The sequence below is a fragment of the Pelodiscus sinensis genome, chromosome 1 (assembly GCF_049634645.1).
Source record: "Pelodiscus sinensis isolate JC-2024 chromosome 1, ASM4963464v1, whole genome shotgun sequence".
Classification (NCBI taxonomy): Eukaryota; Metazoa; Chordata; order Testudines; family Trionychidae; genus Pelodiscus; species Pelodiscus sinensis.
The window spans coordinates 29,214,449-29,230,601 of NC_134711.1; the positions used below are offsets into that span (position 1 = coordinate 29,214,449).

The following is a 16,153-nucleotide window of genomic DNA, read 5'->3' on the forward strand; positions in this document are numbered from 1 at the left end:
GCTATTTCGGAATAGGCATTATTTCTTGTGGAATGAGGTTTACAGAAGTTGGAATAAACTGTCCGTTATTTCCAATTTATTTTGAAATAACAGAACTGCTGTGTAGACACTCACATTGTTATTTCAAAATAACACTAGTTATCTCGAAATAATGGTGCAGTGTACACACACTCTTTCTTCCTAAGTTGCAATGAACTTTCTATTTTTAATGTTTGTTTTTTTAGACTTTGATATGCCATCATTGACAGATATTTGTCTGCAAATTAGCACCATCACAAGCAGTCTATTAGCGCTCTTTTGTGGGTAAACAAACAGAAAAAGAGTATTACTACAGAATACAAAATTACCAGAAAAGTTTTTAAATAATTCTGCAGGGTGGCGCTGGTCAAAATGTTGTTTCAGGTCTAATGAAAACAACATATAAAACTCCAGAGCCAGTAACAGACCAGTTATAATTACAAAAACATAAAGAAAGGATTCTGATTGTGTATGAATTTTCTGTCAGGAAATAGCTACACAGGACATTACAGACCAGGTATGATACATTTACTCCTTTTACACACTCCTCTAAAAGGATTTTTAAATTTAGTCAAAGGAAAACGGGATAACCCACTTTCACAGCTAATTCACCTTTGTGCATTTTATGTATTAAATACTAAAATACAAGTTTGGTAATATATGACTGGTTTTCCAGTAAAGAGCAGAATGCACCAAAGTGATTTTACTCAATATCAGCGCTTTCCTTCAATTACTTTCTAGTTTGGAGAATTCTGCTTTGTGTGTGGTACGACCATGGTGGACTTTACCTAAAGTCTCATTCCCTACCAGTGTTCCCTCTAAGCTATGTGGCAGCTCAGCTTCACAGGTGATTAATCAGCTCAGTGCATAGAGTCTTGAGATTGTGACTGGGTGGGACTGATTAACCACCTGTAAAGCTGTGCTGCCACACAGCTTAGAGGGAACGCTGTTCCCTACCTAGTCAAATTTCATTTCAAACTATTCAGAAGAATGAATAATTTGTGAGACAGATTAAACATCTCACTGGTACATTTATTCTGTCTGGCTCTGAGGTGAATCTATTTATGAATTTCTAAATGAATATATCAATAAGAACCTACAAGCACAGCTTACTTCATTGAATTCTGCATCTCTTGTTGCAGCTAGGTCAAACCCCTGCTGCTGGCTCTCATACTGCAGGACCTTGATCATCAACAGGTATGCTGTCCTCACATCATTCCCATACAAGGAGTTGGTGTACTTGGTAGCATTCTGCAGCACTTTGGCAATCTGTATAGACTTGTCTCCATCCAGTTTGGTCTCATTGAGATGTAGTTTTTCAATCTGAAGTGGAAAGGAGAAAAAAAAAAGGAAAACAATTTAGCAGCAGTCTTAGTTCAGTCATTCCTGTTACAGAGACACTGTTGCTTTCCATCAACTAGAGATTTATGGGACAGAGGATCATCTGATCCAAACATGGAAAGGAGAGAAGATGCCATTGCAATAGAAACTGCATAACTGTCAGAGAGGAGCAAAGGTTCTAAAGGGAAATGCAAGGCCTGAAGGTTCACCATCTGGCAGAGGGGGCCTGATGGTATCAAGGTGGAGACTGTGGTTCAGATGATGAGCATTAGAAGTAGGAACTAGAGAAAATAACAGGGACTGGGGATGTTATTTAGTGTGTACATTAACATCATGTGGCTTTCCCAGCAGGCAAGACAAAATTTGCTAAAGATGAGCACTTAAAAACAGGATGGCATATCTCCACGGAGCTTTACCAACGCATTACTAAAACTCAGGCAAATTGTAATGAAGCCCAAGGAAAATGATGAGCCAGATATTCATTGAAGTCAATTACTTCACTGAAGTCAATTTATTAATGAAGTGTGACTGGGTGCCACAGTGAATATCTGAGTCTTTGGACACCGATGTATGCAAATACGAATACAGACCTAGTAGCCATCACCACTTTTAGGAAACTATCTGTCTAATAATTTCTTCTATTCAAAGTATGTTCATTATATGTAGACACTACAGTGTTTTGGACAGGTCAATAATACTCTGGCCTGCTAAGTACAAGAAAACATTGCCTACCATGAGCTTAAGATCCACAAAGATAAGGGTGGTGCAGTTAAAAAGCTCAGGAGGGAGCCAGCCTCTTTCGCTATTACAGTGCCGAACTGCATTCCCTGAAGAAAATAAAACAAAGGATTTATAAGACATACAAATCTTAAATAGTTCTTCACAAATCAATACAGAATTTGTTAGGAAATCAATTTTTTTAACTTTCAAATTTCTTAAAGAAAAGCACATATTTCACCTTGCAAATTAGCATTCCTCAGCCTCAGGAAAGTTATACGATTTATTGTTGTTCATGAACAGATTTCTCCAGCAATGGTCTATGTTTGCATCCAGATTTCTGTCTACATCTGTCTCATGCTAGCAGCTAAACATCCTCTGATGAATTAAGTAACTTAGGGTATGTCTACACTACAAAGTTAGTTCGAACTAACGGACGTTAGTTCGAACTAACTTTCATAGGCGCTACACTACCGCTCCATTAGTTCGAATTTAATTCGAACTAACGGAGCGCTTAGTTCGAACTAGGTAATCCTCATTCCACGAGGATTAAGCCTAGTTCGAATTAAGGGGTGTGTAAGCCCCTTAATTCGAACTAGTGGGAGGCAAGCCCTTCCCAGGTTTCCCTGGTGGCCACTCTGGCCAACACCAGGGAAACTCTACTGCCCCCCTCCCGGCCCCGGAGCCCTTAAAGGGGCACGGGCTGGCTGCGGTGCCCGTGCCAGGTGCAAGCCTGCCAGCACCAGACAGCAGACCCTGCACCTGGCACGGATCGAGCCACCCACCCGATGCCCCCCAGCCCTCCCCCTCTTCCCGGGACCAGGCTGGCGGCTCCCGGGAGCTTGCCCGGGACCGCAAGAGGCGGGCACCCGCCTGGGCTAGTGCGGACATCGTGGACCTTGTCCACGATCTCCATACTAGGCACAGGAAAGTGGCCGGCTTGGGCAGGAGAGCTGCCAGCCTGGCCACCCAGGAGCAGGTGTGCAAGAGAATCAAGGGGGTCCACTGAGACCCCAACCCTGAGCCCTGAGCTTACAATGGCCGTCCTGGGTCAGACCAAAGTTCCATCTAGCCCAGTAGCCTGTCTGCCGACAGCGGCCAACCCTAGGGACCCTGGAGGGGATGGACCGAAGACAGTGACCAAGCCATTTGTCTTGTGCCATCCCTCTCCAGCCTTCCACAAACCTTGGGCAGGGACACCACTCCTACCCCCTGGTTAATACCACTCCATGGACCCAACCTCCATGACTTGATCTCACTTCCCTTTCAACTCTGTTCCAGTTCTAGCCTTCACAGCCTCCTGCAGCAAGGAGTTCCACAGGTTGACTCTTTGCTTTGTGAAGAACAACTTTCTGTTACTAGTTTGAAGCCCACTACCCATTCCTTTCCTTTGGTGTCCTCCAGTCCTTCTTTATGGGAACTAATGAAGAACTTTTCTTTATGCACCCTCTCCACCCCACTCCTGCTTTTAGAGACCTCTATCCTGTCCCCCCTCCGTCTCCTCTTTTCTAAGCTGAAAAGTCCCAGTCTCTTTAGCCTCTCTTCATATGGGACCTGTTCCAAACCCCTGATCATTTTAGTTGCCCTCCCCTCTCCCAGCCTCTCTCTTCCCCTCTCCCACCTCCTTTTCCCAGTCTCCCCCAGTTTTGTTCAATAAAGACAGATTCCATTTTGGAAGACACGTTATCTTTATTTTGTACATCAAGAAGAGGGGCTAGGGAAGGGTAAGTGGAAGGAAGTGAGGGAGGAATGGGGCACGAGCCCCCGATGGGGAGGACTGGGCTGGCTCTGCGGGCTTCTCGGGGTGGAAGCTCTTCTGCAGCCCCCCAATTGCCCCCTCTCCCCAGATGGCAGCCTGCGGCAAGTGCTGATGGGCTGATGGCCGAGTGCTGTGATGTGCCCAGTGTGGGCACTCAGGGCACTCCAAGTCAGGACTGCTTTGCAAGCGGGGCACCCCTGAGAACTGTCTGTCCGGGGTGGTGGTCGGGACCCTTTAAGCACAGCCCTCGGCTAGCCTGAGACAGCATCTCCACGTTCTAAGTCCTCCTCTGATGCCCTGCCGGCACTGCTTCCGGCCATCCTTAACTGCACTTCAGGGTCCACTTAATGTGGATGTGCTAGTTCGAATTAGCAAAACGCTAATTCGAACTAGTTTTTAGTTCTAGATGCGTTAGTTCAAATTAGCTTAGTTCGAATTAACTAATTCGAACTAAGTTAGTTCGAATTAGCGCTGTAGTGTAGACATACCCTTAGATACAGTGAATCTAACAAAGACTGTGCAATTCCTAAACACCAAAGATGAGAGAATCAGCTATCTTACATAGGTAAGATTTTATTCCTTAATTTAGTCCAGTGGGTCTTGGATAAATGCTAACGGCGATTCGCAACATGTGAGCACTGAAAAGATTACAGTTAAGCATATGGTTCATAGTGAACATTTTGTAAGCAACAAAAGTAACTTCCTTTTTTCATTTGGACTTGTTGGCATGCAGATTTCCATTTTAATTTATTCACAATTTGAAATTATTTGTCAACTAATTTCTACATATGACTCTTGGTTTGTAGATGCTTTGTGAACAGCTGATTGTAGGTATTTGTTTTCCATAATTGTAACTATGTTCCTCATCTCTAATTGGATACATAATCTTGAGATACTGTTTCTGTTCCCTGACGACCTGAGTATTTTCCAGGCTCAAGTTTCCAGTTCAAATACCTACATTTGCAAATACAAAATTTGCTTTCTTTGGATCTTCAAGAACAGGGGTGGGCAAAGGGTGGCCAGTGGGCTAGATCCGGCCCACCAAGCTTCGGGATCTGGCCCATGGGTGCTTCTCTGGCACCCTTACTACAGGGCAGGAGAAACCGCTTTAAAGATCAGGCTGCTAGCGTATGTCTACACTAACCCGGTAGCTCGAGCTAGGAAGGCAAATGAGGGCAACCAGAGTTGCAAATGAAGCCCGGGATTTAAATATTCATTTGCATCTTTCCGGGTGCCGCCATTTTTAAATCCCCCTTAGTCTGAACTCCATGCTTGCGGCTACATGCGGCACGGAGTAGGTAGTTCCACGAGGAGTACAGATAGTTTGAATTAGAGATCCGGGCACGGAGTTCGGACTAAGGGGGATTTAAAAATGGCGGAGCATGCAAATGAAATAAATGGATATTTAAATCCCGAGCTTCATTTGCAACTCCGGTTGCCCTCATTTGCCTACCTAACTCGAACTACCGAGCTAGTGTAGACATACCCCTAATTACTCTGCTAGCTGGGCAGGGAGGAGAAAGCTTTGCATGCTGTCCTTAGCCTCTAGCAAAATTTCCAATCTCCCATTGGCCAGTTTCCGGCTAATAGGAGCTGAAATTTTTGCTGAAGGCAGGGGCAGTGAATGAAGCCTCCTCCCTCCTCATGCTGGAGCAGAGCTACATGGAACAGCCCACAGGCAGGGGGAGTCTGCAGAGCTGCTGGCTGAAGGCCACCTAGGTAAGTGACTCCTAGCCAGAGCCTGCCTCTGGCACCCCACCCCGTTTTCTTCCCCAACTACCCACCCTAGGCCACCACCCAAGCCCTCTTTATCCCCTTTCCCCACCTCCTCCATGTTAAAACGACCTCCCAGACCCTGCACTCCCCTCCTATACCCCTCCCCCATGCCAGAATCCTTTCCTGCACTTACACCCCTCCTTCACCCTGCATCCCATTCACCACCCAAACCCTCTGCACCCTCTTTCCCCCCCTTCTCCCAGGTCACAATTCCCTCCCAGACCCTGGAGGGGTCCTGACCCAGATTATAACCTCCTTCTTCATCCAAACTCCCTCTCAGACTGGACTCTTCCTCCTGCACCTTAGTCCTCTATCCCAAGCCCTTCTACACACCACCTGCTGTCCCAGATCCTGCGTACTCTCCACAGAAGTGCAGCCCTTGACCACTTGCCAAAATCTTGGTGTAGCCCCCATTAAAAATTACTGCCCACCCATTCTAAAATTATCATTTAAAATCTGCTGTCTCCACAGACATCTCTGCCTGTTCAGTCATTGACTAGAAAACACAAGAGAACACAAGAGGAGTGCAAATACCACGGATGAAAATTTATTTTAAGCAAAACATTATACCACAGATTGAACCTCTCTGGTCTGGCTGTTGCTGGATGAGAGAGCCCCAGCAGGGGGCAGCAGAGTCCCTAAAGCCCTGGGGCAGTGCCAGGGTTGGCCACAGATCCCCAGTGGACCTGGGGCAGCTGAGCCTGGTGCACTGGGACTGGCCACAGAGCTGGGAGCCCAGTGGCCCAAGGAGCTGGCCTCCCCAGGTCTGACAAACTCCCTTCTTCGGGACCAGTCAGGTCCCAAGGGTGTTGGACCAGGGAGGACTGATCTGTAGTTGAAAATTTAAATAAAATTAAACAATTAAATGTACTCCCCCGCACGTGCTCTGAAGTGCACAGAACTAGGGACTCAAGGGCTATCAACTTTCCTCAAACGTATGGCGTCAATACTGATACTCCATGGTGCTAATTTTAAAAGTTATATAATCATTTGCAGTTCATTTTACTCAGAGAACGATACAAGTTGGAAAGTGTAGAAATGAGATAAGCCTCTACAAAGATTTCATTTCCCACAAAAGTCTCCATGAGCTATGTGATAATACTCTTATTTTTAGTCCACTGTTGTAGTCTAGCAGACAAACATAACACTCACATTAACAGTTGCTAGTGTTTGCCATCCAGGAACCTTTCTTTCTCCCTATTCTCTTCATCAGTAATACTTATTTAAGAAAAAAGCTCAGACTCCAGAAATATACAATGAATTTTAATAAAAGAATCTTGTTTGGAAACATGTCATTGTTTAATTTTTATATCAGACTATCATTCACTTGTTTCCTTCATCCCACACACATGCACTCTACTTACATCTTAGCTATCTATAAAGGACAGTAGTCATAACAAAACGGTGGAAACACAGATGCATCTATTATAATCAATGTTTTAGATAGAAACTTTAATGCAGCCCAAACCTGCAGCTATTACTCCTCATACAGAAAGAGAAGTTATGGTTATATTCAGGGGCGGATATAGGGCAGGGTGAACGGGGCGGCCGCCCCGGGCCCCGTGCTTCAGAAAGCCCCGCGCATGCGCCGTGGCCTTGCCACGCATGCGCATGGTGTCACTGTGCATGCTCCGTGGCAAAGGGGGGGCCCCGTGGAATTATGCTGCCCGGGGCCCCGCAAAACGGTCATCTGCCCCTAGTTATATTCTTCATAAAATGCAGTAATCAAGAATTTAAAATTACGCATAAAGGTAAAGTGCTTGATGGAAAACTTCAGCTACATTGTAATTCTGAAGTTATATTAGCATAAATTTAGTAAAGCAAACACCATATAAATAACCCCCCTGAAGCTACCATATAATAGTACTCCACATTTTATCTCTGTCTACCTGAGTAAAATCACTACAGGTCATGTGTAATCCATTATTTACTGAAAACAAAACATATAATTACTATATAGACAATGGAAAATGAAACAATGGAGTGAGTTCATTTGCAGATATTGTTTTAGATTCTCTTTTCCATACTACATTCACTTGTTTGTCTATCGACTGCATTTTTAATATTCTGTCTTTCATTGATTAACCTGATTGTGCTTTAATTAATTCTTGATATGGAAGTTATGCCTAGATAAACCCTTCAGCTTGTGACAACCAGCAGCTACACTTCAAACTCTAGACATTTTGAATAAATTCTTCTCTATGTATACATGTTTTATCACTCTAATTTTTTCCCATGGCAGAGCTTCAGATAAAAATGTTAATGTTCTACCCGGTCAACTTACCTACTGATCCCTTGGGACATGGTACAGCGGCTGGTTGTCCAAACTTGGTCTGTGGCCACCAAATGCCAGCCTCAAATGCTTTGGGACACCCATTGTAAATCACTGTGACAGGAAAAAGAAATAAAGCAATTGTTCTAACATTGATAGTAAGAATACATCTATGCTGCAGAAAGGCTTTCCCTGCATTTAACCTTACTGAAATCTCCAACAGTTTCCACAGGGAACCTTTTATATTTGTTCTCTTTTCAAAACCAGTGTTCCCCAACCTTTAACCTGCAATCATATGATCAAAGACATATGTGCCAAAGAAGGGTCATTATGAATTTTCAACTCTGGATGTCAGACTATACAAACTTTACAGCTTTAGCCACTGTTCTGGGTACAAATTTCCACCTGCCTTTACCCTAACTGTCTTAATCTTACAGTTGTGAGATTTGGGCAGGTGAAATATTAAGACAGTTTGAAACCACTGTCAATGTGGCATCATCACTAGGACAGCAGAGGGCACCCTAAGCATGGTGCAGTCATATCCTATATTATATATAGAGTCCTTCACACAGCTGATCTTTAACAGGCAGCGGAAGCAGGAGTGACTTTTGTACAGTCTCACAATTTAACATTACTATGATGCTAGCAAACTGATTCATGTATCTGTGTCTCAAAAATAATAAGACAAGAATGTTTTGCTTTTTTCTTACCTAGCACTTTCCTCACTTGGCACAAATTAATAAAATATTAGTTTGAATTAATTTCCTTCTATTTCCGTAAGTAATAGCACTGGTGGACTTTTAAAAAATGTTAGAGCAGTCGATGGCTAAGCTGTACGGTACCTTCGCAGCCTTGAATGGTAACCTCAGCAAAAGGATTGTCACAACGGTTACACTGTCGCCCAATCACCCCAGGTTTACAAGGGCACTGCCCTGTCTCCAGGTCACAGGAGCGAGTTTGAGAACCAGAAGGGAAGCAATCACATGGATAACAGGCGTCACTGCTTTGTGGCCTGTAGTAATTTGTCTGGAAAAACAGAGATAGACACATAGTATTTTAATTCAGCCACATTTCTTATAACCCCTTGTTACTTGTATTTCTTAAGTTCTTCCTGGACGGCTTGTAAGTCTGAAAAAATTTTTTTTAATGAAGTCCTAGCACTATGAGGATGGGGGCTTTGAAAGTGCACAGATGGAGAGATTACTTACCTGCACAGCAACTTGAGTTCTTTGTGATGTTTTTTTCTTGAATGGGTGCGCCCCTATAGAATGTTTATCTGTCTGTGCACTCTCAAAGCAGTGTCTACGGGCCTGCACGTATGCAGAGCAACTCCTCATGCTCCCATATGAGGAAGACATCCCTCATGTAATTCTCAACTGTATAGTCAAAGACTCTGCTACAGAGGGGAAGGAGGTTGGGAAGTAGAGAACCTCTAGGGACAAAACATCTCAAAGAACTCAAGTTACTGTACTAAGTAGGTAACTTTGTCTTCTTCATGTATTTGTTCCCATGAGTAAAAACACAAGAAATAGACATACTGGGTCAGACCTAGGTCCACCGAGCTCAGTATTCTGTCTTCTGACAGTGGCCAATGCCAAATGCCCCAGAGAGAGTGAACAGAACGGGTAATCATCACGTGATCCCTCTCCTGTCATCCATTTCCAGCCTCTGACAAACAGGCTAGAGACACCATTCCTACCCTGGCTAATAAGCACTGATGGACTTAACCTCCATGAATTTACTAGCTTTTTTTTTTTGAACCCTGTTAAAGTCCTGGCATTCACAACATCCTCTGGCAAGGAGTTCCATAGGTTGAAGGCTCCCAAACAGTAACCCAACCTGCAGGTGAGTGCTAATGAGGCAGATCTAAGACAGTTTTAAACAGTGCATCACCAAAGGTAGCATCAACCCTCAGCACAGGTAAAATGATGTAATGCTTCACAAATGTGTGAATAGATGTGCAGATTTCGGCTATGCAACATAAGGAGGGAGAGATAGTGAAATGTGTTGTCACTCTGTGAGGGGGCTGTATTGCAGAAGTCTCCTAGCATGTTAAGAAAATGTCTGAGAGAGTTCCTAAAGGCCTTGGTCTTGTCTAAGTAGAAGGCAAGAGCCATTCTGATATCTGGTGTGTGTAGGCTAGATTCCTCTCTAGAGGCAGGAGGCTGTGGATAGAACACTGGTAGACATATTAACCTGGCATTCGGATCAGACCCCAGGGGGGAAGCAAGCATGAAGAATTAATGTGACCTTGTCTCTGTAATAGGCAGTGAACGGTGGATCTGCCATGGCTGCATCGAGTTCTCTCATTCATCTGACAGAAGTGAGAGTTATAAAGAATGAGGGTTTGAGGGAGAGGTGGAGGAAAGAACAGAAAGCCATTGGTTCAGAGGGAGGAGGAGTATTCCTTAAGGCACAGAAAACAAAATTACGGTCCCATGGAGGAGGAGGGTTTCAAACAGTGGTAAATAAGTTGAATAAGTCCTTAAAGAATCTGGTTGTAATAGTGGTAAATAAGTTGAATAAGTCCTTAAGGAATCTGGTTGGCAAAAACAGATGCTCACAGAGGCTACGTCTAGACTGCAAACCTCTCTCAAAACAGGCTTTTTCACAAGATACTTTCGAAAAAGCCTCTTTTGAAAAAGAGCGTCTAGACTACAACCAATACTTTTGAAAAGCAAGCCGCTTTTTCGAAAGAGAGCACCCAGACAGCCTGGATACTCTCTTTCGAAAAAGCACAGTTTGCATTATATAACGCCTTTTCTCGAAAGAGCACTTTCGAAAAAAGGCGTTCTTCCTCATAAAACGAGGTTTTCCGCGGTCGAAAAAACTGCCGTGTTCTTTTGATTTACTTTCGAAAGAATGTGGCAGCAGTCTAGATGCAGGGGAAGTTTTTTCGAAAAAATGCCACTTTTTTCGAAAAAACCCTGTAGTCTAGACACACCCAGAGGGCGCAGAAGGCTGAAACAGCTGCCAGCTGTATTCTGCTTGACCTCCCAGAATGGAACTTCTGATGAGATAAGTGAAGAGGTCATCGGGACACCAGAAACAGAAATATTTCCGCTTCTGGAGGTAAGTTTTGTGAGTAATATAGTTCCCTGATATAGGCATACTGATAGGACAGGTAAGCTCTTAACAGGTAAGCTCCATATTAGAGAACAATCAAGGATCAATGTCTTGTAATCATTTAGAGCCGGATCTTCAGGTCTGCTGAGTTTCTACTCAGTGCAGAGAAGTAGAGAGGAGGGCACCTTTCTGCCTCATGATCCTGGGATTGCTAGCACCTACCTAACTTATAATAGGATTGGCATACCCAAATCTGTCAGAGAAAGCCCAGGCTTTAGGGCAGCTTTCTGACTGCTTTGTGCTGATGATGCAACTGAGTTAGGACAGAGAAGCTGGAGCTGGGACCAAGGATCTCATGCACTCAGTTATTTCTCATGCACTCAGTTTATGTGGTGAATTAACATATGATTACAAGATTTCTTCTTTTTGCCCTGGTGATTTCACTCTAATTTGAAGAGTGTGTAACCTAATAAGAATGCTTTTTTATGTTGTCCCATTTATGTTGCATGATGGACCTGAGACACCAATAATGACCAGACCAGACCAGACTTGAAGAAAAGCTCCGTGTAACTTCAAAAGCTTGTCTCTTTCACCAAGGTGATCCAATAAAAGATATTATCTCACTCACCTTGTCTTTTTGAGAGTGGGGCCATATTCTGATCTTATCAGCTGTAAAACAAAGAATCAGAATCTGGTCCCTTATTCTCTTTCCTTTGATTGCAATTATATAGTTATTACAAAAACAAGGAAAGAAGAGCTTCATTATGTAGCTAAAATGAAGGGCTAATGTCAGAAAAAATACATGATATGAAATACATCTATGAAAAATAACTATATTCTATATGATACAAAACACAAATGTGCAGGAATATATATTATACATTGTAGTTATCCAAACAATTATGTTTAACTTGAAGAATATTTCCAATAAACACAAAAATTCTTCTTCTTACCTTACACTGACACTCTCCGTTAGTCTTATTACAGTCAGGATCAAATCCTTTACTGATCTCACAATTACACGGACCACAAATGGGATTTCCCCACCAACCTCTGGGACAAGGCAAGTCAATTCTACAAAAGAAAAGAAAAGAAAATGAAAAAGAGGTTCTATTAAGTTCACTTTGGAGAATTAAGATGACATTGACCCAAAATCTGCTCCCAGTTACGTTACTGAGTGTATACCATAAAGTTGCAAGTATAGTGAGCACTTTTTTTCCCGTTTTATTAATGTCAAAGTCGGGGTGCGCATTATCCATAGGAGGTTTTTTTTTTCAAAGTTTTCATTTGGCGGTTCCGCGGCACTTAATTAATCACTGGACACCAGAGGTAAGTTGATTTTTATTAGCATCGACAAGCAACTATATACACCGTTTCAAAAAGGTAAGTTAAACAAATTAAATCAACACTGCAGCGCAAACAAGCAAATACCGTACGTTAATTGCTCTTCTACTCATCTTCGATGCCCTCGAATTCACGTTTGTTAGAATCTTCCTCGAACAGATGAGCAATGTCTTCCGAGGTATAGCCCTCGACATCTTCATCCAGGTAATACAAATCATTGTCATCTTCGCATACTGGTAATTCACCCTCAGATGATTCATCGTCGCTCGGATCCATCCACAGGGCATTATCCTCGCTGCCATCCATAGCATTACAGATGCTGCATTTCAGAAACCCCTTCCTTATGATAGCGGAATCAAGTTCAACCCAGACATCCACTATCCACTGGGTAACATCTTGCAGCATCGGTGTTCGCCTACATCCATCTGCAGTAAATGTATGTTCACCTTCCAACAACCAGGTGTTCCATTTCCTGTGTAGTGCATCTTTCATTGGCTTGTTAACTGTCACGTCAAGTGGCTGCAACATTTTGGTCATTCCACCAGGAATAATTGCCAAGTCTGTTTTGTCTTGCTGAAGCCTTTTCTTGACGGATGGCATATGATGACACCGAAATGCATCCAAAACGATTAGAGATCACTTTCTCATAAGTCCACCTGGCCGCTTCGCCCAAACCGTCTGTAGCCAATCAAGCATTAAAGCTTCGTCAATCCAGCCTTTAGGGTGAACACACACGTGAACGGTGTTTGGGAATATTACATTCTTTGGCATTGTCTTGCGCTTGAACACAATATAAAGAGGCAGCTTCGTTCCCTCGGCCATGCAGGCAAGCATTACGGTAAACCTAGACTTTTCATGGTCCGTGGTAGCAATGGAGACACTCTTGGCACCTTTCACTTCAAGTGTTCTGTTGTAGGGATTATCGAAATTTAATGGAGTCTGATCTGCATGACAATTAATGAAAGGTCATAGCAGTGCTGCTTGCGTAGTTTTATGATAAACTTTTGGAACTGTAGTAGCTTGGTGTCTGAGTCCATGGGTAGCTTCTGTGTGATGGTTGTTTGGCATCGGACCGATAGGCTATGGCGATTCATGAACCGATTGCCCCAGCCATGCAAAGCTTTAAACCCGGCTGTGTTAGCGCACGTTTTGGCAATGGTCAAAGCCTTCATTCTAACCTCCACAGTGCTAACACCACGGCCTTGTTGTCTACACTCAGCAATCCATTCAACCAGCTTGGCCTCCAACTCAGGATATGCAGCGCTTTTACCTCGCTCAGCCATCTTCATCCGAGGCAGCGCTTGCAGGCACTCTTTCTGCCATCTCCAAAGCCGAATGTTAGACTCTGCTATGCCATCAAATTCATGGCTGGCAGCTCTGTTGCCATGAGCCTCAGCATAGCTAACAACTTTAAGTTTTTCAGCAGTCGTGTAAGATTGCCGACATCTCATGGCATCCCAAAGAGAGCATGGAAACGCTGCACACTGTTTACTCATGCGCTCACGTGTGATTACCCGGCAATACAAAAAGACAAGACAAGACAAAACAAAATACAGCAAGACAAAATACGGCAAAGTTGGGGTGCTCATTATAGATAGGAGCTCAGTTTATGCCGGAATTCTCATGTTTAAAAGGTAGGTGTGCATTATAGTTGAGATTTTACGGTAATTTGTCCCTCTGCAGCTACCAAAATTCAATACAATAAAACACAGAAACAGTTTTTGTGCTGCAAGATCACTTCCCAAAGTAGTGTTGAGACCACATGCTCTCTCTCTCTCTAGTCTCCGATGGACAACAGTGCTGGTTCTGTGTATCCCAATACTCACCTCTCTAGTGCTAATTTATTGGAAAACAGGTTGCTTCCAATGCATTTCAAAGATTAAGTTGAATTCTGATATTCACTGCAGTTGCAGAGCTAGTATTCCTGTATAATTTTTAGGAGTAAAATGTAAATGCTGAGTGCTAAAGATTCTAGCAGTAATATGTGTAAGTGATGCTAAACCGAGTATTTGCCTTCCTAATCCAGGGAGTGAGGCCGGTTTTGGAGACACTGCAACCAATGTACATAACTGTATAATGGAACAACAGAGACAGTGAGGGTTGCAGTTTCCAAGAGGACAGAAAAATCAGATGAAAAATACTCCTGACACACAAAAGGCGGCAAAAACTTAAAAAACAACAAAAGTCTAGTAGCACTTTAAAGACTAACAAAACATGTAGATGGCATCGTGAGCTTTCATGGGCACAACCCACTTCTTCGGATGACCGGAGTGTTGGAAGTCCAAATCCAAGAATAAATAAGGGAAGGAGGGAGTGGGGAAGAAGGAAAAAAACGAAGGGGAGGAAGGAAAAAAGACTGAGTAGATAAGTTTCAGAGAGATAGCTGAGTTTGCTTGTAACAGGAAAAACGTACAAAACAATAATTAGTAGATCACATTAGTGGATGTACAGTTAAATGAGCCTCTGATTTAGTGGCTGATGTGGTTGTGTCCAGTGATGAAAATGCTTGTGTAGATGTGTGGGCAGAACTGGCACCAGGGCTGATTGCAGGGATGGGCTCCTGGGTGCTTATGATACTTTCCATTTCCACTGAATTTATGAATTATACATGTTATGCTCAAATGGGACAATAGATGAGAAACTGCTAGGCTGTTGTTTGCCTCTCCAAGGCCAGTTGGCCTGAAGTGGTAGGATGCCAGGGAGCTTCTGTTCCATCAAACGCCTAAGTTTTACAGGAACAGAGATGAACTCTTGCTACACTTAGGGAGCTCTCTAGGACAAATATTCTACCCACTTTATTGTTATGAGCTCTTAAATGACAAAGGGAATTTTTGCTGAAACAAACGAAGGAGCAATTGCCTTATACTGATGGAAGGAATAGGGGAACTGGGAAAGACCAAGAAATTGAACAGCAAAAATAATTCTCTTACTTGCTCTCACAGTACTGCCCATAATAGCTTTGTCCACATTCACAGGTGTATCCATGGGATGAGCTTGGTTTATGAACACAGGTGGAAACATGCTCACATGGGTTCAGGTTACACACATCAACACAGTTGCTCCCGAAGTACCCTTGGGAAACAAAGTTATACAATTACGGCACCCACAGGAATTTATGGTTTGCAGGTCTCAGAAAAACCATCTATTTTAAGCTTGTACATGACAACACATCTTGGATAATCCACGGATTTCCCCAGAGATACTGTCAAGAAAGATAACTGCTTACTGTGAGAAAAAAAAAAAAACTTTGCAAACTTTTGGAAAAACACTTTGGGTGCCCTTGAATCAACAGCTGCTGACTGTTTGCTCAGGTCATGCATTACAAATAGCTCAATATTTTCTTTCTGCAAGTACAGGAGGTGACTGAACTTATGCAGGGCACACACCTCAAATTGAAGACTGGTGAGAAGTTTCAAAATGTCCCTTAAGGGACTTGGTGTGTAAGACATACATCTAACAATACAAAAGACTGTTAGAAATATGAGAACATAGAGAAGATGAGCTTAAACAATCCCCAACAATAACAACACTCTTTGCAACATAACTAAAACCAGGTACAATTCCAATGCTCTATTATGCCCAATTTTCATGCAGACTCCTTTACCTGGGTCACAGACACAGGAGTAGCTGTCCCAGTCATCAGTGCAGTAGCTGTGCTGGGGACATGGACTGGAATCACAAGGGTTGTCTATTTCACAGCCTTCCTTTATATTGATCTTGATTGCCTGTTTCATGTTCAATGTAGCTACATTTGTAGAAGTCTCCCCCATTCTTACTCCCTGAACAACGAAAAACAGTGACTTTCATCTAAGATTCTTCCTTAAGGGTATAGTGGTACATATACTAAACAATTCAATTCA

At 43.1% G+C, this 16,153-nt stretch overlaps 1 protein-coding gene across 4 annotated transcripts in view; it reads right to left on the bottom strand.

Moving 5' to 3' along the window:
• CELSR1 (cadherin EGF LAG seven-pass G-type receptor 1) overlaps window positions 1–16,153 on the bottom strand; it is a 276,769-nt gene that overhangs the window by 49,722 nt on the left and 210,894 nt on the right. For all 4 annotated transcript variants that reach the window (XM_075927708.1, XM_006120414.4, XM_025183254.2 and 1 more), the window contains exons 12-18: window positions 15,898–16,072; window positions 15,224–15,365; window positions 11,903–12,023; window positions 8,726–8,909; window positions 7,896–7,997; window positions 2,092–2,186; window positions 1,132–1,341 (exon numbers count right to left, since the gene is read on the bottom strand). In XM_075927708.1, the coding sequence (XP_075783823.1) occupies window positions 1,132–1,341; window positions 2,092–2,186; window positions 7,896–7,997; window positions 8,726–8,909; window positions 11,903–12,023; window positions 15,224–15,365; window positions 15,898–16,072 (1,029 nt within the window). The remainder of the gene's footprint in view (window positions 1–1,131; window positions 1,342–2,091; window positions 2,187–7,895; window positions 7,998–8,725; window positions 8,910–11,902; window positions 12,024–15,223; window positions 15,366–15,897; window positions 16,073–16,153) is intronic.